Source organism: Bos indicus, chromosome X (assembly GCF_029378745.1).
Source record: "Bos indicus isolate NIAB-ARS_2022 breed Sahiwal x Tharparkar chromosome X, NIAB-ARS_B.indTharparkar_mat_pri_1.0, whole genome shotgun sequence".
NCBI classification, from domain to species: domain Eukaryota; kingdom Metazoa; phylum Chordata; class Mammalia; order Artiodactyla; family Bovidae; genus Bos; species Bos indicus.
This window is the reverse complement of record NC_091789.1, coordinates 77233352-77258120: the sequence shown is the minus strand read 5'-3', so window position 1 is coordinate 77258120 and position 24769 is coordinate 77233352. Positions and strand designations below refer to the sequence as shown.

The following is a 24769-nucleotide window of genomic DNA, read 5'->3' as shown; positions in this document are numbered from 1 at the left end:
CTTCCAAGGAGCAAGTGTCTTTTAATATCATGGCTGCAGTCACCATCTGCAGTGATTTTGGAGCCCAGAAAAATAAAGTCTAACACTGTTTCCACTGTTTCCCCATCTATTTCCATGAAGTGATGGGACCGGATGCCATGATCTTTGTCTTCTGATGTTGAGATTTAAGCCAACTTTTTCACTCTCCACTTTCACTTTCATCAAGAAGCTTTTTAGTTCCTCTTCACTTTCTGTCATAAGGGTGGTGTCATCTGCATATCTGAGGTTATTGATATTTCTCCCCCTATCTTGATTCCAGCTTGTGTTTCTTCCAGCCCAGTATTTTTCACGATGTACTCTGCATATCAGTTAAATAAGCAGGGTGACAATATACAGCATTGACGTATGCATTTTCCTATTTGGAACCGGTCTGTTGTTCCATGTCCAGTTCTAACTCTTGCTTCCTGACCTGCATACAGAGTTCTCAAGAGGCAGGTAAGGTGGTCTGGTATTCCCATCACTTTCAGAATTTTCCACAGTTTATTGTGATCCACACAGTCAAAGGCTTTGGCATAGTCAATAAAGCAGAAATAGATGTTTTTCTGGAACTCTTTTGCTTTTTCCATGATCTAGTGGATGTTGGCTATTTGATCTCTGGTTCTTCTGCCTTTTCTAAAACCAGCGTGAACATCAGGAAGTTCACGGTTCACATATTGCTGAAGCCTGGCTTGGAGAATTTTGAGCATTATTTTACTAGCGTGTGAGATGAGTGCAATTGTGAGGTAGTTTGAGCATTCTTTGGCATTACCTTTCTTTGGGATTGGAATGAAAACTGACCTTTTCCAGTCCTGTGGCCACTGCTGAGTTTTCCAAATTTGCTGGCATATTGAATGCAGCACTTTTACAGCATCGTCTTTCAGGATTTGAAATAGCTCCACTGGAATTCCATCAACTCCACTAGCTTTGTTCGTAGTGATGCTTTCTAAGGCCCACTTGACTTCACATTCCAGGATCTCTGGCTCTCGGCCAGTGATCACACCATCGTGATTATCTGGTTCATAAAGATCTTTTTTGTATAGTTCTTCTGTGTATTCTTGCCATCTCTTCTTAATATCTTCTGCTTCTGTTAGGTCCATAGCATTTGTGTCCTTTATCGAGCCCATCTTTGCATGAAATATTCCCTTGGTATCTCTAATTTTCTTGAAGAGATCTCTAGTCTTTCCCATTCTGTTGTTTTCCTCTATTTCTTTGCATTGATCACTGAAGAAGGCTTTCATATCTCTTCTTGCTATTCTTTGGAACTCTGCATTCAGATGTTTATATCTTTCCTTTTCTCCTTTGCTTTTCACTTCTCTTGTTTTCACAGCTATTTGTAAGGCCTCCCCAGATATCCATTTTGCTTTTTTGCATTTCTTTTCCATGGGGATGGTCTTTATCCCTGTCTCCTGATCAATGTCATGAACCTCATTCCATAGTTTACCAGGCACTCTATCTATCAGATCTAAGCCCTTAAATCTATTTCTCACTTCCACTGTGTAATCATAAGGGATTTGATTTAGGTCATACCTGAAGGGTCTAGTGGTTTTCCCTACTTTCTTCAATTTAAGTCTGAATTTGGCAATAAGGAGTTCATGGTCTGAGCCACAGTCAGCTCCTGGTCTTGTTTTTGCTCACTGTATAGAGCTTCTCCATCTTTGGCTGCAAAGAATATAATGAGTCTGATTTCAGTTGACCATCTGGTGATGTCCATGTGTAGAGTCTTCTCTTGTGTTGTTGGAAGAGGGTGTTTGTTATGACCAGTGCATTTTCTTGGCAAAACTCTATTAGTCTTTGCCCTGCTTCATTCCGTATTCCAAGGCCAAATTTACCTGTTACTCCAGGTGTTTCCTGACTTTCTACTTTTGCATTCCAGTCCCATATAATGAAAAGGACATCTTTTTTGGGTGTTAGTTCTAAAAGATCTTGTAGGTCTTCATAGAACCATTCAACTTCAGCTTCTTCAGCATTACTGGTTGGGGCATAGACTTGGATTACTGTGATATTGAATGGTTTGCCTTAGAAATGAACAGAGATCATTCTGTCGTTTTTGAGATTGCATCCAAGTACTGCATTTCGGACTCTTTTGTTGACCATGATGGCTACTCCATTTCTTCTGAGGGATTCCTGCCCGCAGTAGTAGATATAATGGTCATCTGAGTTAAATTCACCAATTCCAGTTCATTTTAGTTTGCTGATTCCTAAAATGTTGGCATTCACTCTTGCTATCTCTTGTTTGACCACTTCCAATATGCCTTGATTGATGGACCTGACATTCCTGGTTCCTATGCAATATTACTCTTTACAGCATCGGACCTTGCTTCTATCACCAGTCACATCCACAGCTGAGTACTGTTTTTCTTTGGCTCCATCCCTTCATTCTTTCTGGAGTTATTTTTCCACTGATCTCCAGTAGCATATTGGGCACCTACTGACCTGGGTAGCAAAGAATTATTCTAACTCAAATGTCAATAATGCCAAATTTGAGAAATTTTGTCTTAATCTTTATTCTCAGAAGTGGAAAAGTGTCACTTCTGCTACATTCTATTGGTTAAATCAGCCATAGGCTAGAAGTTTAGTCACTAGAGACTTTGGCACAAAAGGGCTCTGCGTCAATGATATCAGGTACACCCAAGGATGAAGGTAAGGTGGTTTTTTTTAAAACATCACAGTGAATTAATTGAATGTGTACATACTAATCAATGAAATCATTGTATTTAAATTTATGTGTCAAATTTGAGGTATTTTTGGATGAGCTTAACATTAAACTATGAATTTTAAGTTATCAGACTGCCCTTTATAATTAAAGTGGGCTTGTTCCAATCAGCTGAAGGCCTGAATTGAACAAGAAGACTGTTCTCCCCAGGAAAAAGGAAATTCTCTGACTGTCTTTATCTGCACTATTGACTTTCCTGGTTTTCCAAGCTGCTTGCCTTCACACTGGGATTGCAATGTTGACTCTTTTAGATCTTGAGCCTATCAGCTCATACTACAGATTTCGACTTGCCAGTTCCCATAATCATGTAAGTCAATTCCTTATTTCTCAGTCATTCTCTAATTATATCTATATATCTATATATTCTTTCCTACAGATTCTGTTTCTCTGGAGAACCATGACTAATTCAGAGGCACACAGCGCCCCTTTATCTTGGGTTTTCAGAAAATCTGTAGTCAAACTTATGTATCCAGACAGGAGTTTTAATGATTTGTCTCTAGAGAAACTCACTCAGCTCAAAGAGAATGACATTGGTAGATCTTGCTCACGAAAGGGCCAGACTACTACAAACCATCCCACAGTGCCATTAGTTGACAAACTCCACCTAACCAGCTTTTTTTTAGTGTCTCATTCTTAAATATGTGTTACATATTTTAAATCACCAGAAATTTGAGAAAAGACTCTAACATTAAACGCAGATACCAAAATAAGCCAAAATAAGGAGGGAAGGACCTTGGAGGAAATATAACAACCCAAGGAAAAGAAAAAAAAAAGAAATTGTTTTAAAATTGATACCAGAGGACAGTTCAGTCCCTCAGTCCTGTCTGACTCTTTGTCACCCTGTGGACTGCAGAACGCCAGGCTTCCCTGTCCATCACCAACTCCCTGAGCTTGCTCAAACTCATGTCTATTGCGTCAGTGATGCCATCCAACCATCTCATCCTCTGTCGTCCCCTTCTCCTCCTGCCTTCAATCTTTCCCAGCATCAGGGTCTTTTCCACAGTCTTTTACCAGAGGACAGAAAATGTTACACTAAGAAATAAGAACAGCATGATATGAACAAAGGAAAGAACAAGAAAATAAAAAAAAAGAAGTACAAAATTCAATAGCCACCTTGAGATATAAGGATATATCCGGAAAAGAGAGAAGCAAAATAAGGGAGAAAGGTTTTTAAAAAAATAGGAGAGGCAACATGTGGCCAGCTGCTGAAGTCCCCTCCCTGCTGTGTGGTTCCCCTTCAGAGAGTTGCCTCTCAAATCTGTATTTGTCCCATTTCTCTTCTTGCAGAGCTAGCCTGGGTTGGAAGTTCTGTTGAAAATGACCTTTGAGCACCAAAGACACTTGGGTACTTGTACTTTGTACTGTTCTTTGATGACTGGGAAATGCAGATTTCAAGAAATCTGGCTCTTCCTGTTTGAAAAGTGAACCAGACTTAAGACAAACAAATCACCAGGACAGGAGTGGCTCAGTGCTGGGGTCAGACACTCTGTCTTCTAGCTATGCTCTCCACTGGAACCACCAGCACATATCTGGCTAGTGATCTTCCACACACATCCAACTCGCTGTTCACCATTTCTCCAGCACAGTTAGGTAACCTCCAAGATGGCAGCAGTGTCCCAGGGCCCTGCCTTCAGCATGTTATTCCATTGTGTAAAGGGAATAGTGTACTCCAAGCTTTTGACCTCATGCCCTACATAGTAAAAAGCATTTGAGTAATTTTGTTGTTCTTCCGAGGGCTGTCTTTTGTTTTTGTTTCCTTTTGATCTTATTTTGACCTTTCCTCTCTTTGTCTTTTCACGTAGACCAGATATTTGAAAGAGCAGATAATGGCTACAGGTGTAACATGCAGCTTTCTTCTACTTTGTTTGGGTGAGCTTTTATCGATGGGAAATGGAACCTTCATTTCACTAGACCGTCATGGCACCCTCGCCTTTCACCCTTCCCTCCAGTTCAATACCTGTTGTTTCTCCTTTCAAATACGTTATTGTACTAGCTCTTTCCATATGAAAGAATTCTCCTTATTTAAATAAAAAAGTAAAAAGAAAATAGGGTAATCAATTCAGAAGATCCAACATCCATGTAGTAGGAATTCTGGAAACAGAAAATGAGGAAAAAGAGAATTATGGTAGCTAATCTCTAAAAACGGCTCCCCAATGAGCCATGCCTCCTTGTATTCATGTCCTTGTTTACATTTCTAAGATTTGGGCTGATATTTTTAAAATTTCTTTTTCACTAATAAAATGTTGGGAAAATAATACATAGCTTCCCAGGTTAGGTCATTAGAAACCTTGCAACTTGTGCCTGGGTCTCTTGGAACACATATTTTGTGGGTAGCTAGCCACCTTGTAAGAAATTAGGCTACTCTGAAATCACCAAGCTGCATAGTTAAAAAAAATAAAATAAACCATGTGAAAAACCATCCAAGCTGAATTAAAGCTAAAATTCTAGACAGGTGATTGAAGAAACCATCTTAAATATTTATCCAGTTAAGCTTTCAGTTGACTCAAACTTCAATCATTACATGCCTATAGTTACATGAGAAACCTTAAGTGAGGACTCCCTAGCTGAGTTCAATCAACTTATGTATCTGTTTTGAGTTGACTGGCATCTCTAAACATCCATTAGTACTAGCTTCCCCCAGGCCTCAATCATACCACCTTTTAGCCACCTTCAGTTCAGTTCAGTTCAGTTTAGTCGCTCAGTCGTGTCCGACTCTTTGCGACCCCATGAATCGCAGCACGCCAGGCCTCTCTGTCCATCACCAACTCCCAGAGATCATTCAGACTCATGTCCATCGAGTCAGTGATGCCATCAAGCCATCTCATCCTCTGTCGTCCCCTTCTCCTCCTGCCCCCAATCCCTCCCAGCTTCAGAGTCTTTTCCAATGGGTCAACTTTTCGCATGAGGTGGCCAAAGTACTGGAGTTTGAGCTTTAGCATCATTCCCTCCAAAGAAATCCCAGGGCTGATCTCCTTCAGAATGGACTGGTTGGTTCTCCTTGCAGTCCAAGGGACTCTCAAGAGTCTTCTCCAACACCACAGTTCAAAAGCATCAATTCTTTGGCGCTCAGCCTTCTTCACAGTCCAACTCTCACATCCATACATGACCACAGGAAAACCATAGCCTTGACTAGCCGGACCTTTGTTGGCAAAGTAATGTCTCTGCTTTTGAATATGCTATGTAGGTTGGCCATAACTTTTCTTCCAAGGAGTAAGCATCTTTTAATTTCATGGCTGTAGTCACCATCTGCAGTGATTTTGGAGCCCCCAAAAATAAAGTCTGACACTGTTTCCACTGTTTCCCCATCTATTTCCAATGAAGTGATGGGCCCAGATACCATGATCTTTGTTTTTTGAATGTTAAATTTTAAGCCAACTTTTTCACTCTCCTCTTTCACCTTCATCAAGAGGCTTTTTAATTCCTCTTCACTTTCTGCCATAAGGGTGGTGTCATAAAAAAATTGTAATTATATACTTATTAATTTGATTAAAAGTATATTTAATTCCTCTGCTGGATATAAGATATATGAAGGCAAAGAAGATCCATATTTTCTTCACAAATATAACTGCCATAACCTAATTAACACATAGTAGGTACTCAAAAAATTTTTATTGACTAAATGAATTAAAGAATCTAAATTGTAACACTGGTGAATGACTTACCATTTCTCACTGAATTTCTAAGTTTATTTTTACAAAACAAACAAAAAATCTCATTGTGTGGAAGTTGCTTATAAGTTAAGCCTATTTTGAGAGATGGTATAACCTAGATCAAATCCTGGAAACCATTCTGAAGGCTGTCTTTTCACCTTGCTTATAGTTTCCTTTGTTGATCAGAAGCTTTTAAGATTAATTAGTTCCCATTTGTTTATTTTTGCTTTTATTTCCAATATTCTGGGAGGTGGGTCATAGAGGATCCTGCTGTGATGTATGTCGGAGAGTGTTTTGCCTACGTTCTTCTCCAGGAGTGTTATAGTTTCTGGTCTTACGTTTAGATCTTGAATCCATTTTGAGTTTAATTTTGTGTATGGTGTTAGAAAGTGCTCTAGTTTCATTCTTTTACAAGTGGTTTACCAGTTTTCCCATCATCACTTGTTAAAGAGATTGTCTTTAATCCATTGTATATTCTTGCCTCCGTTGTCAAAGATAAGGTGTCCATATGTGCCTGGATTTATCTCTGGGCTTTCTATTTTGTTCCATTGATCTACATTTCTGTCTTTGTGCCAGTACCATACTGTCTTGATGACTGTGGCTTTGTAGTAGAGCCTGAAGTCAGGCAGGTTGACTCCTCCAGTTCCATTATTCTTTCTCAAGATAGCTTTGGCTATTCGAGGTTTTTTGTATTTCAATACAAATTGTGAAATTATTTGTTCTAGCTCTGTGAAGAATACCATTGGTAGCTTGATAGGGATTGCATTGAATCTATAAATTGCTTTGGGTAGTATACTCATTTTCACTATATTGATTCTTCCAGTACATGGTGAAAAGACAGCCTTCAGCATGGGAGAAAATAATAGAAAATGAAGCAACAGACAAACAACTAATCTCAAAAATATACAAGCAACTCCTACAGCTCAATTCCAGAAAAATAAATAACCTAATCAAAAAAATGGGCCAAATAACTAAATAGACATTTCTCCAAAGAAGACATACAGATGGCTAACAAACACATGAAAAGATGCTCAACATCACTCATTATCAGAGAAATGCAAATCAAAACAACTATGAGGTACCATTTCACGCCAGTCAGAATGGCTGCAATCCAAAAGTCTACAAGCAACAAATGCTGGAGAAGGTGTGGAGAAAAGGGAACCCTCTTACACTGTTGGTGAGAATGCAAACTAGTACAGCCACTATGGAGAACAGTGTGGAGATTCCTTAAAAAACCGGAAATAGAACTGCCTTATGACCCAGCAATCCCACTGCTGGGCATACACACTGAGGAAACCAGAAAGGAAAGAGACACGTGTACCCCAATGTTCATAGCAGCACTGTTTATAATAGCCAGGACATGGAAACAACCTAGATGTCCTTCAGCAGATGAATGGATAAGAAAGCTGTGGTACATATACACAATGGAGTATTACTCAGCCATTAAAAAGAATACATTTGAATCAGTTCTAATGAGGTGGATGAAACTGGAGCCTATTATACAGAGTGAAGTAAGCCAGAAAGCAAAACACCAATACAGTATACTAATGCATATATATGGAATTTAGAAAGATAGTAACAATAATCCTGTATACGAGATAGCAAAAGAGACACTAATGCATAGAACAGTCTTTTGGACTCTGTGGGAGAGGGAAAGGGTGGGATGATTTGGGAGAATGGCATTGAAATATGTATAACATCATATATGAAACGAGTCGCCAGTCCAGGTTCAATGCACGATACTGGATGCTTGGGGCTGGTGCACTGGCACGACCCAGAGGGATGGTATGGGGAGGGAGGAGGGAGGAGGGTTCAGGATGGGGAACACCTGTATACCTGTGGCAGGTTCATTTTTATATATGGCCAAACCAATACAATATTGTAAATTTAAATAAAATAAAATTTAAAAAAAAATCCTGGAAACCATGGATTGCCACAAAGAAAACAAATTGATTGACCTTTGTGCTTAGTTTCCTCATATATTAAAATGAAAGTAATGATAGCACTTGCCTTGTAGGGTTGTTATATGTAAATATGTTTGCATATATATATATATATGTGTGTGTGTGTGTGTTTGGGCTCCAAAATCACTGCAGATGGTGATTGCAGCCATGAAATTAAAAGACACTTACTCCTTGAAAGGAAAGTTATGACCAACCTAGATAGCATATTCAAAAGCAGAGACATTTCTTTGCCAACAAAGGTCATCTAGTCAAGGCTATGGTTTTTCCTGTGGTCATGTATGGATGTGAAAGTTGGACTGTGAAGAAGGCTGAGCACCAAAGAATTGATGCTTTTGAACTGTGGTGTTGGAGAAGACTATTGAGAGTACCTTGGACAACAAGGTGATCCAACCAGTCCATTCTTAAAGAGATAGTTCTGGGTGTTCTTTGGAATGACTGATGCTGAGGCTGAAACTCCAATACTTTGGCCACCTCATGTGAAGAGTTGACTGACTGGAAAAGACTCTGAAGCTGGGAGGGATTGGGGGCAGGAGGAGAAGGGGACGACAGAGGATGAGATGGCTGGATGCCATCACCAGCTCGATGGACATGAGTTTGAGTGAACTCTGGGAGTTGGTGATGGACAGGGAGGCCTGGGGTGCTGCAATTCATGGGGTCGCAAAGAGTCAGACACGACTGAATGACTGAACTGACTGACTGACTCCTTGGAAGGAAAGTTATGACCAACCTAGATAGCATATTGAAAAGCAGAGATATTACTTTGTCAACAAAGTTTCGTCTAGTCAAGGCTGTGGTTTTTCCAGTGGTCATGTATGGATGTGAGAGTTGGACTGTGAAGAAAGCTCAGCGTCAAAGAATTGATGCCTTTGAACTGTGATGCTGGAGAAGACTTTTCAGAGTCCCTTCGACTGCAAGGAGATCCAACCAGTCCATCCTAAAGGAGACCAGTCCTGGGTGTTCATTGGAAGGACTGATGCTGAGGCTGAAACTCCAGTACTTTGGCCACCTCATGTGAAGAGTTGACTCATTTAAAAGACCCTGATGCTGGGAGGGATTGGGGGCAGAGATAGAAGGGGAAGACAGGGGATGAGATGGCTGGATGGTATCACCGACTCAATGTGCATGAGTTTGGGTGAACTCCGAGAGTTGATGATGGACAGGGAGGCTTGGCGTGCTGCAATTCATGGGGTCTCAAAGAGTCAGAGACGACTGAGTGACTGAACTGAACTGAACTGAACATATATAACATGCTTAAAAAAATGTCTGGCCCTAGTAAACACTTTTATATGTGTTAAGTGTTTGAAGAAGTTGCTTCACTCTTGGTCAGAATTCCTAATCTATGTGGAAAAAAACTCTTCAAGCCACTGATACGAAAATATTTCAAAATTATTCATCTCACTCTGTGATTTCCCCTTCCTCTCTCCTTTAGAACACACACACACACACACACACACACTTGCCCACTGTTTGATCTGGAACCTGATTTCTATAGCCATCAGAGTCAGTGGCTATAGAAATTTATATTATTTAGTAAATTCCATCAAGCCTGGACTGCATAATACAGTTGTTAAGGATTTAAAGGCATATGTTGTCAAGTAACATACCAAATAATAATTTTGTTTTTTAAAGAATATTTAACTTTTCTGAATTTAATGTTTAATTCTTCTAAAGAAAGGAAAGCAATTTTGGTCTTCAATATGATGTACTTGATATAAATATGTACAGACAATGTTCATGGGAAAAATAACATTTAAAAAATGAGTTTATAAAATTTGTAATAAACAACCAAAGCCAACTGTAGTTATAGAGAAAATATGTGAAAGAAAATGATTGTTACTCTATATAAAGTTGGACTTTTTCCTACTTACTATTTTCCAACCTAAGGAAGTGAACATAATTTGAAAGACTATTCAGATTAGGTAAATGAATCATTATTGATAGGTAATAGTCTTAAATCAACTATTTTAAGATAAAAATAATCATTTATTGTGTGAATATCACATTAAAAAGCCTCTTCTGTGTTCTAGAAAAGTACTTTCACACAAGTCATCTACTAACTGCATGGTTTAGATTTAACATAGTTTACACAGGAGGCTCTAAATTACAGCTGATTTGGTGGGTTTCTTCTCTGTTCCTTATATGCTAAGCAATTTGTTTCAACAATTCTGTACTTAATTATGGAAAATTGACACAATACCATCTTGAAGACACATTTTTATTTTAGGACCAAAACATTATTATTTGAGGATTTTCAACACCTGATTTTAAAGATAATGTCAAGACTTATCTGAGTGATCTTATTTGGTCATTAATCATATGTTATAATACAGTTTACGAGATTAGACTCCAGCTCCGACATGACTTTGTTCTATGCTTCCCTTTTCTTACGGAATTTTTTTTATAGTATTAATAATGTTCAGCATCAGTTCAGTTCAGTTCAGTTCAGTTCAGTCGCTCACTCGTGTCCGACTCTTTGCGACCCCATGAATCGCAGCACGCCAGGCCTTCCTGTCCATCACCAACTCCCGGAGTTCACTCACACGTCCATCGAGTCAGTGATGCCATCCAGCCATTTCATTCTCTGTTGTCCCCTTCTACTCCTGCCCCCAATCCCTCCCAGCATCAGAGTCTTTTCCAATCAGTCAACTCTTTGCATGAGGTGGCCAAAGTACTGGAGTTTCAGCTTTAGCATCATTCCTTCCAAAGAAATCCCAGGGCTGATCTCCTTCAGAATGGACTGGTTGGATCTCCTTGCAGTCCAAGGGACTCTCAAGAGTCTTCTCCAACACCACAGTTCAAAAGCACCAATTCTTCGGTGCTCAGCTTTCTTCACAGTCCAACTCTCACATCCATACATGACCACAGGAAAAACCATAGCCTTGACTAGATGACCTTTGTTGACAAAGTAATGTCTCTGCTTTTGAATATGCTATCTAGATTGGTCATAACTTTCCTTCCAAAGAACATATTAAATATTAGAGGGAAATATTTTTAATTTAACTTTAATTGTTAACACCAAAAACTTTTTGTGTTGGGGTATAACCAATTAACAATATTGTGATAGCTTCAGGTAAACAGTGAAGGGACTCAGCCATACATATACATGTATCCATTCTCCTCAGTGGGAATATTAAAGGCAATCCTTATGCAACAGATATGACCCTGAAGATGTGTATAGATATTCTTTTTCTCCTTGTAGACCAATAAACTGAGACATAATTTCCCATCTAATTACAATATGATTTCAAAGTTTATTCCCATTAAAATGTTTTTATTCTGAGGCATGCCCTCAAGCTTATGAATGGGGAAAAACCTTTAAGTAACAACAGAAAAGTTTAGATTAAAGCTTCAGCACTATATAAGAAAATCAATTATTGTGATCACTCAATAATGTATATTACCAAAAACTTGTGTTTCAAGGTGATACTTAACAAAAGATGCTTCATATTACTAAAGAAACTTCAAATGTACTTTTTGAACAACTTTTCTCTGTGGGGTTCCCTGAAGATTTTTTTATAGCCTTGTTTGTTTATTTCTCCCGATCTTTAGTAAAGATTGTTCTGTTTTGTAGATTTAAAATTTATATTCACTTTCACTTACAGTCGTGGTGTGCTCTCTCTATAAATTAGCACTCCCTTACTTCATTCCTCCCTCAAACATGTTACTATTGTTCAATCTTTTAGAAGAGAAATTGTGTGGAGCAAAGTTTTGATGAAAAAGGGAAAGCAGCATCCAGTTAAAACATCAAAAAGAAAATACAATACCCAAGGAAGAAAATTTACTTTGGTACCAATATTATAGTATGAAGCAATGATTCTCCTGTATGTATGTGTGATTAGTTGCTCAGTCTTGTCCAACTCTTTGTGACCCCATAGACTGTAGCCTGCCAGGCTCCTCTGTCCATGGGATTCTCCAGACAAGTATACTGGAGTGGGTTGCCATTTCCTACTGCAGGAGATCTTCCTGACTCAGGTACTGAACCTGCATCTCTTGTGTCTCCTGCATTGGCAGGCAGATTCTTTATCTCCAAATCACCTAGGAAGCTCATCCTCCTGTATGAGCACGTTATTATAGTTAAGATAATGTTGTAAGGTGAAAGTGGCTACCATTCTTCTTTGTGTAGAGGGTATAATTTCACATGAAAAATTAAGATTGCTCATTACCACAGTTCTGCCAGTCACCTGGGATGAGTTTTTAAAGAGGAACCCAAGATTGTTATTTTTATTTTAACCTTGGCAATAAAGGAGATCAAGGTGCTTAAAATAGCAAATTCTGTGCTAGAAGTTGAATACATTTTTTGTGGTTGCAGTATCTGGCTAGGAAGTGGGGATCTAGGCAAGTTACCTAGATATTTAACCAAACCAGCCCCTTTAAGTTTGTTTTGATTACTATAACATTGTTCTGAGACAGGGTAGGAAATGGTGCAGGCCCTGCCAGCCTTGGGAAAGATGTAGACTCAGAAGCCTATGCTTTGAAAGCTGGACTTCTGAATTTGTGCATTTTCTTTTTTATTCTTAATATTTGTGAAGCCAAGGAAATTAGGCAGGAAAAAAAGACATAAAGACATCCAAGTTGGAAAGAAAGAGGTATTTTAATCTCTATTTGCAGATGACATGATTTTATAAACAGAGGAAACTATAAGGAAGCCAAAAAATACCTGGTAATTCTCATATATAAGTTTAGAAAAAATGCAGATAATAGATCAACATTAAAAACTCAGTTGTATTTCTATACACTAGCAGTAAACAATACTAAATTGAAATCAAGAAAACAATTCATTATAGCTTCAAAAATGATAAAACACTTAGGAATAAATTTGATCAAGGAAGTACAAAATGTGTACATGAAGAACTATAAATACTATGGAAAGAAATTGCTCTTGGGTATAGATTCACATTTGCAAGATGAAAAACTTCTGGAGAACTATTTCATAGCACTACAAATAAACTTAGAACCACGGAACTTTAGACTTAAAAAATGAATAAGATGACAAATTTTACATTATTTTATTTTTACCTCAATAAAAATACTGTATTATTTAAAAAAGAAATTAAAGACACCTTAAATAAATGGAAAGACATCCGTGTTCATGGATTGGAAGGAAATTTTGTTAATATGGCAATGTTCCTCAAATTTATTTTCATACTATTATGATCTCTATCAAATTCCAACTGCCTTTTATTTTGTAGAAACATACGTGATGATTCTAAAACTCATAAAAATTGTAAGGGACTGGGAACAAAGTCGAAGAACATATACTTTCTAATGTCAAAACTTAATATAATGTTATAGTAGTCAAAAGCGTGGTACTGACATGATGAAAGATCATCATGGTATAAAGATCAGTGGTATAAAACTGAGAGTCCAAAAATAAATCAGTGCACTATGGTCTATTGATTTTTGAACAGTGCCAAGATCATCCAAAGGGGAAATAGTCTTTTCAAGAAATAGTGCTTGCAAATGAATTAATCCGGGATCCTACTTCACACCATACACAAAATTTAACACAAGATGTATCAAAAGCCTAAATGCAAAAGATAAAATTATAAAACTCTTTATATGGGTATACATCTTTGTGACCTGGAGTTTGGCAACTCCAGATTCTTAGATATGTCATCAATTATTTTGGTGATGAAAATACATGGGATTAGACAGTGGATAGTGATAGTGGTTGCACAACATTGTGAATATACTAAAACCAGAGAATCATACATTTTGAAATGGCTGAAATGGTGAATTTTATGCTTATTTTATCTCAGTGAAAATTCTTAAAAATATTTTCATGAACATCACAATAGAAAAAACAGCATTATAATATTTCACTAACTGCAATTTTGGAGATATAACAAACTACAATCATCTTTGAAGATAATTTATTAAGATAAATCCAATAAAATGTTGTGAATACACATATTATCAGAACTTCCGTTCTGAAATAAACATTTGTATTTCTTTTAAAAATGGAATTTCAATTGCATTTTTCCCAAGTAATATTACAGTTATATTTGGGAAAGATAATTCTCTTACCATTACATGAAAATAATTCACTTTCTTTATAAAAACAACCTAGAGAACCACAAGAATTTTTGAGGAAATTCTTTTGGGATCTCTCCAATTTTTGAAATTATTACATATAGGAGTAAAATTAAAATTCAAAGATTTAACATATAAATTACAGAAAAGGGTATTCACTGACAAAGCATATTTTGAAAGCATATTTTTTCTATATATTCCACCATTATAATCACAAAGTTTATAGATAATAATTCAATGTTAGGAACTTTGTGACTAATGAACAGTATGAAGATGAAACAAAATTGAAACTAAATTGATGTTAAAGAAAAGCTGTGTCTATAAAATACTTGATAAAAATATTCATCTGTATTAACATTATAACATAGAGGTATATATTACCAAACTATGAAACCATATAGGGCAGCTTTATGCAATACTCTGAGACTCTTTTTTTCCATCTTCTTTTTTGACCTCTTCTCTTTTGATTATTTCTTTTCCAATTTCAGCTTTGCTTTCATCTTTTACATCTCCTCCATCTTCTTTTCCATTTTCTTTCTCTTTTCCTTTTTTCTTTTTTTCATCTTCCTTCTCATTTCCACCATCATCCCTTTTTCTATCTTCATCCTTTTTTCCAGCTTCTCCCTTTTTTCCATCTCTTTTATCTTTTCCATCTTCAGATTCTTTGCCATCTTCTCCTTTCCCTTTCCCATCTTCATTCTCTTTTTTATCTCTTTTTTCTTTTTCATCTTCTTCCTCTTTACCATCTTCTCCTTTCCCTTTCTTATCTTTACCCTCTTTTCCATCTCCAGTTTCTTTCTTGTCTTCTTCCTCTTTTCCATCTTCATCTTTTTTTTCATCTTCTTTCCCTTTTCCATCTTTGTCCTCCTCTACATCTTTTCCTTTCACTTCTTCCTTATTTTGATCTCCATCTCCTTTTTGATCTTCTTTTTCATCTTCTTTTCCATCTTTTGCCATTGCCTCTTTCTTTTCTTCTCCTTCTTCTTTGATATCTTCAATTTTTTCTTCTTTTATTTCCTCTATTTCTCTTTCAGGAACTGGTGCCTATAATGAACATAGAACAAAAAACAAGACTATATTTGTAAATATGGAACCAAGACAGAATTATAGCTATCTTATTAAAGAAAGTACTTTCCCTGTGGAAAAGGCCTCCTAAACAACATGTCATAAGGAAGTATTATATGAAATAGGATTAATTAAAGTATCTCTACATAATCATGCACAAATAGATATTTGGAACAATAAATTTGGAAAAACCTATTCATATAAATAATTTTCATTACAAATATGAGGAAACAGAGTAAATACAGAAAAAAATGACATATTCTCTATCAATAATTCTCAATGAGTGGTATACACATATACAAAATATATTTCTTGAAGAAATAATACATTTTATTTCTATATTGGTGATATTTAGTTTTACTTTGTAAAAAGTTAGTTGAAAAGTCTTTTACCAGATATCATAGGATCAGTTACAAAGATTTTCCCTATATGCACAGGTTTGCTTTATAGATTTGGCATTAAATCCCATTTTCATTGTTTTAATTATAATATTGAAAAATGTGATAAGATAAATATGCAAAGCAAGATCTATTGGAAAAATAAACATACTGATTTGCTTTGCAATCTGAAGAGGGAAAAAGACTCATATGATCTTGAAAAGGCATTTATAAATAGCCCATGTACTGACAAAAGGAATAGAGGATCAGTCTATATTTAACAGGACAGTCATTAGATTATCAAGTCATGATCACTGGCATTGTTCTATTAATATCAGTGCTAACCCACTGCTCCCATACCCATTCCTGAAAATTCTCAAATATTAAATTCATTTTCTTTCTTTTTCTCTTATTTACCACTATACTATATGCTGTACACAGAATGTATGTGTCCCTCAAAATTCATATGATGAAACCTAATTTCCAATGTGATGGTATTTGGAGGTGAGGTCAGTGAGAGGTGATTAGGTTATGAGGGTAGAGCCCTCATGAAAGGGATTTATATCCTTATAAAAGAGGCCCCAGAGAGCTCTCTCACCCTTTCTATGGTGTCAGGACACAGCAAGAAGACTGCTATCCATAGACCACGAAGCAGGTCCTCTGTTCAGTTCAGTTCAGTTAAGTCATTCAGTCGTGTCTGACTCTTTGCGACCCCATGAACCACAGCACACCAGGCCACCCTGTCCATCACCAACTCCTGGAAGTTACCCAAAATCATGTCCATTGAATCAGTGATACCATCCAACCATTTCATCCTCTGTTGTCCCCTTCTCCTCCTGCCTTCAATCTTCCCCAGCATCAGGGTCTTTTCAAATGAGTCAGCACTTCGCATCAGGTGGCCAAAGTATTGGAGTTTCAGCTTCAACATCAGTCCTTCCAATGAACAGCCAGGACTGATCTCCTTTAGGATGGACTGGTTGGATCTCCTTGCAGTCCAAGGGACTCTGAAGAGTCTTTTCCAACACCACAGTTCAAAAGCATCAATTCTTTGGCGCTCAGCTTTCCTTATAGTCCAGCTCTCACACCCATACATGACCACTGGAAAACCTATAGCCTTGACTAGATGGACCTTTGTTGATGAAGTAACGTCTCTGCTTTTTAATATGCTATCTAGGTTGGTCAAAACTTTCTTTCCAAGGAGTTAGAGTCATAATTTCATGGCTGCAATCACCATCTACAGTGATTTTGGAGCCCCCCAAAATAAAGTCAGCCACTGTTTCTACTGTTTCCCCATCTATTTGCCATGAAGTGATGGGACTGTATGCCATGATCTTAGTTTTCTGAATGTTGAGCTTTAAGCCAACTTTTTCACTCTTCTCTTTCACTTTCATCAAGAGGCTTTTTAGTTCTTCTTCTTCACTTTCTGCAATAAGGGTGGTGTCATTGGCATATCTGAGGTTATTGATATTTCTCCCGGCAGTCTTTATTCCAGCTTGTGTTTCTTCCAGCCCAGCATTTCTCATGATGTACTCTGCATATAAGTTAAATAAGCAGGGTGACAATATACAGCCTTGACGTACTCCTTTTCCTATTTGGAACCAGTCTGTTGTTCCATGTCCAGTTCTAACTCTTGCTTCCTGACCTGCATACAGATTTCTCAAGAGGCAGGTCAGGTGATCTGGTATTCCCATCTCTTTCAGAATTTTCCACAGTTTATTGTGATCCACATGTCAAAGGCTTTGGCATAGTCAATAAAGCAGAAATAGATGTTTTTCTGGAACTCTTTTGCTTTTTTGATGATCCAGCAGATGTTGGCAATTTGATCTCTGGTTCCTCTGCCTTTTCTAAAACCAGCTTGAACATTTGGAAGTTCACAGTTCACCTACTGTTGAAGCCGGGCTTGGAGAATTTTGAGCATTACTTTACTAGTGTGTGAGATGAGTGCAATTGTGCAGGTCCTCAGCAGATACCAAAAATGTTGGTACCTTGATCTTGGACTTCCCAGCCTTTAGAACTAAAGGAGAAATAAATTTCTGCTATTTATAAGCCACCCAGTCTGTGGTGTTTTGTTACAGCAGCCTGAACAGACTAAGACACTATGGAGACATACTCATTTAATGTTTCTCAGCTTTTAAACTACAAGGCAAACAAGATTTCTTTCAGTTGAACCCATTGTTAAACTTTCAAATGGACAAATTGGAATATACCTCTATAATTTTGGCCCCTCCATTTTCAGCAGTTTCGTTGTTGTAGTCTTTAACATCTTCTTTCTTGGTTTCAGCTATGGTTTTGGCACTTGCATCTGTGTTTTTCCCCATCATATCATTTTTGGTCTTCATTTTCTGTCCAGCAGCACACAAAAAATAAAAAGATAAATACACAATTTAATTGGTATGTTGATTAAATGGGACAATTATTTTACCAACTGTTGTAACAGTTTATGGAAAAGCTTTAAAATACTTTCAGTGCCATTATAAACTTGAAATGGCATTAAAACAAATACTATTCCTGTTATATAAATCAAAGTTTCTCTCAGATGAAAAGTAACAAGTTAGAATGCTTACCAGTAGCTGCTGCTGTTGCTGCTGCTGCTAAGTCGCTTGTCCGACTCTGTAAGACCCCATAGACGGCAGCCCACCAGGCTCCCCCGTCCCTGGTATTCTCCAGGCAAGAACACTGGAGTGGGTTGCCATTTCCTTCTCCAATGCATGAAAGTGAAGAGTGAACGTGAAGTCGCTCAGTCGTGTCCGACTCTCAGCGACCCCATGGACTGCAGCCTACCAGTCTCCTCCATTCATGGGATTTTCCAGGCAAGAGTACAGTACTCAGGGCCAATTGTCAGCATCAGGTTAAAATTTGATAAATTAATTATCTTTGATTAGAGGGGACCAGTTTATCCCTGTCATGTCTAATAATTAGCAACAGGGTTTTTGATTGCAGAGCCTCCACTGGTAATAATTATGAAAAATACTAACTTAGGGACAGCACCAATTTAAAGACATTTAAAAGAAATCACTTGGGGATATTAGTGATACAATATTTAGGGCTACACGTTTTAGAATGATTTGAATCATAATTTCTTTGCAAGAAAGCTCTTTGCCCTATGTGTGTATGTGGTAGAAAGAGCACTGGATTAAGGGGCCAGCAAACATGTTTTAAATCTGGATCTGTTTCTTGCTTGATGTGACCTTGAGCAAAAGCATAAATTTCTCTGTGTTTATTTTTTCAAACGTAAGAGAGAGTGATACCACCTACTTACCAGGATGTTGTAAGAAGCAAATGATAAAATATATGTGAAATTACTTTGGAAACTGTAAAATGCAATATAGATATATTATTATCCTTTCAACATATGAGAAACTGAGAGCCAAGGAGGGTGAAGTGTTTTTATATTATGTTTTATTCTAGCACTTTTTTTAAAAGAAGAAATAAACAGTGTTTACTATTTTAACAACTTATAAGTTGAGTATTTAATTTTATAAATAGTGACCTTGAAATGTGAAATAGAGAAAAACCAAATAGAAACTTTCTCTTCTGTTGTCATTTACTGTGATTAATAAAACTATGGCCATAGTTTTAGCAAGGTCTCTTAATCAAGGATTTTAAAGCATTTTATGAATACAACTGTAATGTAGTTTCTTCAATCACAAAATTATGAGATTAGATGATTTCTAACGTTTCTGCTAGCCTTAATGTTTCATGATGTTAAGAATTCAACCCAAAGCCAGTGCTCTATTTCAACCCAGAGGGGTGAGATGGGGAAGGAGAGGGGTTTAAGAGGGAGGGGACATATATCATATGTATTCCTATGGCTGATTCATGTTAATATATGGCAGAAAACAACACTATATCATAATGTAATTGTCCTCCAATAAAAATAAAATTAAATTAAAGAATTCCACCTATCCTTAAAACATCAACAATGCCTCAATAAAGAATTCTAAAAAGAAATAAAATCATATTATATTCACAAACATTTACATGTAAATAAAGGTAAATATAGGGGGAAAAGTAAGCTTAATATTGAGGCTATCTCTATTTTTAATATTTTTCTAGTCACAACACCAGAACATAGAACCCTATATAAAATCAATTGTGTGCATTTGAAAATAATGTATGTGAAAGTGCTTTGCAAATTGTTCAGTATTATCAAATGTTAGTTACTATTATTATCACAAAACATTACTTTGGTTACTACAGTTTATACCTTGTGTTTTCCCAGGAATATTGGTATTGTAACTGTATGAATTCAAAAGCATGTACATTTTATGGCCCTATCCAACTAAATTTTTGTTTTGTCTCTTCCTAGGGAAAATGTTAATATACAATAGACAACCACAGAACACAAACAAATATTTCCTACTCAAAGGGCTGACATGTACCATATGGTATGATGTATAATGTAATATGGGGCTTCCCTGGTGGTTTAGTGGTAAAGTATCTACCTGCCGATGTTGGAGAGGCAGGTTTGATCCATGGGTTGGGAAGATCCCCTGGAGAAGCAAATGGCAACCCACTCCAGTATTCTTGCCTGGTAAATCCCATGGATAGAGGAGCCTGGCGAGCTACAGCCCATGGTATTGCAAAATAGTCGGACATGACTTAGCAACCAAATCACAACAACAACAAATAATGTAATATATGACTAACTGAAAAGAAAACAAAGCAAAATGATTAACTTGTATGCCTTTCCAAAAAATTATTTCTGAAGTAAAGCAAGTTTCTCTCAATATTGCTTGCTGAATACTTACCCTTGGAGTTGATGTTCTTTTGGACTTCAAATCTGGTATAATGGGCACAGGCAACTGAAAAAAAAAAAAAAAAGGAAGAAGAAGAAGAAGTGCAAATCATGGGGGAAGAAAGAGAAGACATCATAATTGAAGAAAGATCACTAACTGAAATTCAACTTTGTGATTAAAATAAATGAGTGTTGTTCAAACTGAAAACTAGGACAAAAATATTTCCTTGGTGAGAAAGTTTTTCTTAAAACATCAAAAATAAATCTTGTATTAAATGACTCACATTGTCCAGGATCCTCTGAAGTCTAAAATTACATTTTACTATACAGGGCAAATTTTTATAAAGACTACTTACAGCAGACAATCTGGCTGATCTTCTCTTTGGCTATAAGTTAAAAATAATTATCAGTTAAGAGAATTATGGATACACAAAACTAGAAATATTTATATTGTGGTGAAAATATTTAGTGTAACACTATATATATATATATGTTGTCATTAACAAGTATCGTGAGCTTGATTAGAATGTATCATTGCACTAATAAAAATACAAGTTTTGATTTTTCCCTTCTCTGGACCCTTCATATGCTTAAGAAAAAAATTCCAAATTAAATTTCAATTGTTAGGCTAAATCATCACAATGGCTAGTAACAGTATATTTAGAAATGAAAATAAAGCCCTTTTTGGAAACTGACAAAGCAATTCTTTAGTTAAAAGGAAGAAGCTCTCTCCAGATCTTAAACACAATACCATCCCAAGTCCCAAGAAGTTTGGAGTTTTTACTACCTACTATTTATGAGAGATACCACTGGCATACCATATTGGTACTCATATGGTACAAATACACTAACAAGCATTTAGGTTTTAGTTGCTTATGTGTCAATTTTATAGAACAAGTGAATTTTTTCAGACAGACTCTAAAACTAAAGAAACTCACCTCTTGCTTCATATCACCTTGACCTGCAGGCTATACAGGGGAGAAAACCACACAGAAATAAGGTCATTGATATAAATGTATAGATCTGAATATATTACCTATAGATTGCAGTCTGCAATATAACAGCTTACGACTTTTTCCTGAACTTCTGCTCAAGTAGCCACCCGTTATTGCCAAGTAGCATGCTGTCTCAGTTCAGTTCAGTTTAGTCGCTCAGTCGTGTCTGACTCTTTGCGACCCCATGAATTGCAGCACGCCAGGCCTCCCTGTCCATCACCAACTCCCAGAGTTCACCCAGACGCACATCCATCGAGTCAGTGAAGCCATCCAGCCATCTCATCCTCTGTCGTCCCCTTCTCCTCCTGCCCCCAATCCCTCCCAGCATCAGAGTCTTTTCCAATGAGTCAGCTCTTCACATGAGGTGGCCAAAGTACTGGAGTTTCAGCTTCAGCATCATTCCCTCCAAAGAAATCCCAGGGCTAATCTCCTTCAGAATGGACTGGTTGGATCTCCTTGCAGTCCAAGGGACTCTCACGAGTCTTCTCCAACACCACAGTTCAAAAGCATCAATTCTTCGGCGCTCAGCCTTCTTCACAGTCCAACTCTCACATTCATACATGACCACAGGAAAAACCATAGCCTTGACTAGCCGGACCTTTGTTAGCAAAGTAATGTCTCTGCTTTTGAATATGCTATCTAGGTGCAAATGTACACCAAGATGCAAATGAATTCCCAAGACATGTTTATACAACTGATAGTCAATTTCGTCCTTTTGTATAAACTGTTATCTCCTAAAAACAAACTTTAATTTTAAAATCCACCTGTTGTAGCCCGTGTTAAAGCCAAACAGGATGAGGGAGGGCGAGCAGAATGAAGGGCGGAGTTTCATGCAATTTTCCCGTCTGTTTAGCCTCATGCTTGAGATATAATTGTACTTATCTGACGCTCGCTTATCGCCTCCACGTTCTGGAGACAAGAACTACAATCCCCACAATGCTTTGCGGCTGCGGAGGGTTTACCTCTTTGTTACAACGTCAGCGCGTTTTATTGAGAAGCCGGCTGCGGATTTTAAAACTTCCCGCCACTACCTGCTACAAGGTTGCTGTCAGCTCTGTAAAATCGCAAGATCCATTGCACAAGCCTAGAAAAGCGCAGCGGCGGGAATCACAGGAAGGGGGTTGGTGATTAGAAACCATTGCTTTCTGTCCTTTTAGACTGGGAATTAGTATAACTATTGCATGAATCATACAGCCTCAGAGCACCGGGGAATTTCAGTCTTATTCCTATTTCTAAAAATAGGGAAGACAAACGAATAGAGAGGAATAATACTTAAAATCATAACGCCTTACAATAGCACAGTATTTTACAATTTTATCAAGCAACAAAACAGCTATCGATTTCACTTCTAAGGGACCCCGCTCCCCAACAAACAAACAAATCAACACCGAGTGTGATTTCTTTCTTGTCCAAGGCAGGAGTCATGATTTTTTAAGTGAGGGTTTGCAGGAGACCAGGAGGAGCCTGGTAGGCTGCAGTCCATGGGGTCGCTAACAGTCGGGCACGACTGAGCGACTTCACTTTCACTTTTCACTTTCATGCATTGGAGAAGGAAATGGCAACCCACTCCAGTATTCTTGCCTGGAGAATCCCAGGGACAGAGGAGCCTAGTGGGCTGCCATCTATGGGGTCGCAGAGAGTCAGACACGACTGAAGCGACTTAGCAGCAGCAGCAGCAGCAGCCCTTGAATAGCTCCTATCAATTCTTCGTGTCTAAAGTGAGCAAATCCACGCTACCCCAAGATCAGCAATAGTTTATCTGACGCATTTCTCTTATCATTCTTCCACCTTTAGACAGTGAGCTTGAAGAGTCTCAGACCTCTCGGGCCTAAAGTTGCTATTACAGCGGTGAATTTTTACCTTCTTCAGGACAATTTGAAGTCTGCGCCGCCTGATGGCGCAGGATTACCACTGCAAAGCCATCTGGCTTGACAAGAAGTGGAGGAGGGAAAAAAAAGAAAAAGAAAACTTGAAGAACAAAGGCAAATAAATACGGGAGAAAGCCATGGCCTTCGTTCCCCAAAACAGGACGGTTCCCGGAGGAAAGCTGGAGGCTGAGGAGAAAATTAGTGCCTGAAAGTGTGGTTGGAAGAAGAGTTCTCCAATAGGGTAAGCGGAGGAAAGGGGGTGGGGTAGGAAGCGACAGCACAGCGTTATGGCTGTTTGTAATTCAGCGCGGAGACACCTCTCAAGCGATTCTTTCCCTTAAACAAAACAAGCCAAAAGTGAACTACTAGTTGCGTGAAAGACCATCCTCAACCTTATACTAACCGATATTTGCCCTTCCCTCCCCTTAGGCACCTCACGAAATCGAACTAGACGCCAAAATGCTTTTTTAAAAAGTCTGCCGATTAGGAAATATGTATTTCATTCGCTAATACCCCTTCTATCTTCCTATTTCACTTACCTTTCTTTTGGGCATTGTTGCAGCTCTCTATAGATCTTAGCAGTCAGCAGAAAAAAAAGCCGAAAGCAGTCTCTACACGACCGCTCAGAGAGCAACTGAGTTTTCAATGAACTAATTAAAGTACGACCTGTACTTGCTTCCCCCCCCCCCCCGCCCCCCCAAAAAAACAAACCTCTCGTTATTGGCAACATTAAACGCACCAAGACACAACCAAGCTACGTGAATGGTTAGCAGAAGTGGGAGCCAAACTGGAGTGACAGGCTGTTAGACCAATAAGGGGAGTGACCAGCCCAGGGGGCGTGGCCCACCGACTCTCGAAGCCCTCGAAGGCTGCCTGCTCCAACTGCTGGTGGGGTAGAGGAGCACCTTGACTTAGTGGACACAAAGGTCTGAAGCATAAAGCTGGCGGGAAAGCTGGGATTGTCCTTATCGGTTCTCTTTTCTTTTTTTTCCCTTTATGTAGTAATAACAGGAGAAAGTCACTACACTTGCTTTCTCCACGGTCTACAAAAGTTTCTTCCTGGAAGGAAAGTGCTTTTCAGACAGGACTGGGCCTAGGCACCAGTCTTTCCATTCTACCTTTGGCAGGAGGATATAGATGAAATGAGAGGAGTACTCGTTCAGAAAGTAGAAAAGAGTGGAGCTGTTTCTCAGGTTGTGGGGACTTTGCGCCACACCAGAATTGTGGTCCTGGCAGGATCAGGGTGCCAAAACGGGGCATCTTTCACAGATGGAGAACCTCAAAACTTGGAACTGTAAGAGCAAGAGGAACCTGAAGGTGGGGACATCTGATAGATACCACTATCCCA

The 24769-nt window shown here is 38.1% G+C and overlaps 1 protein-coding gene across 1 annotated transcript; it reads right to left on the bottom strand.

The window, feature by feature from the left end:
- Positions 1-12917: 12917 nt before the first annotated feature.
- On the bottom strand, positions 12918-24100 carry HMGN5 (high mobility group nucleosome binding domain 5). The gene is made up of 6 exons (XM_019956493.2): positions 23961-24100; positions 21497-21526; positions 20915-20944; positions 20572-20625; positions 18028-18162; positions 12918-15422 (listed from the first exon to the last, which is right to left on the bottom strand). The coding sequence occupies exons 1-6, from the start codon at positions 23973-23975 to the stop codon at positions 14787-14789; spliced, it is 900 nt and encodes a 299-aa protein (XP_019812052.2). The 5' UTR covers positions 23976-24100; the 3' UTR covers positions 12918-14786.
- Between the last annotated feature and the right edge of the window lie 669 nt (positions 24101-24769).

Excerpts from the sequence above, each read along its gene's own strand:
- HMGN5 (XM_019956493.2), bottom strand. Across the intron at positions 20,945-21,496 it reads AAGGTGATATGAAGCAAGAG|CCAAAGAGAAGATCAGCCAG; the intron begins GTGAGTTTCTTT and ends TTTAACTTATAG. Across the intron at positions 20,626-20,914 it reads GATCAGCCAGATTGTCTGCT|TTGCCTGTGCCCATTATACC; the intron begins GTAAGTAGTCTT and ends TTTTTTTTTCAG.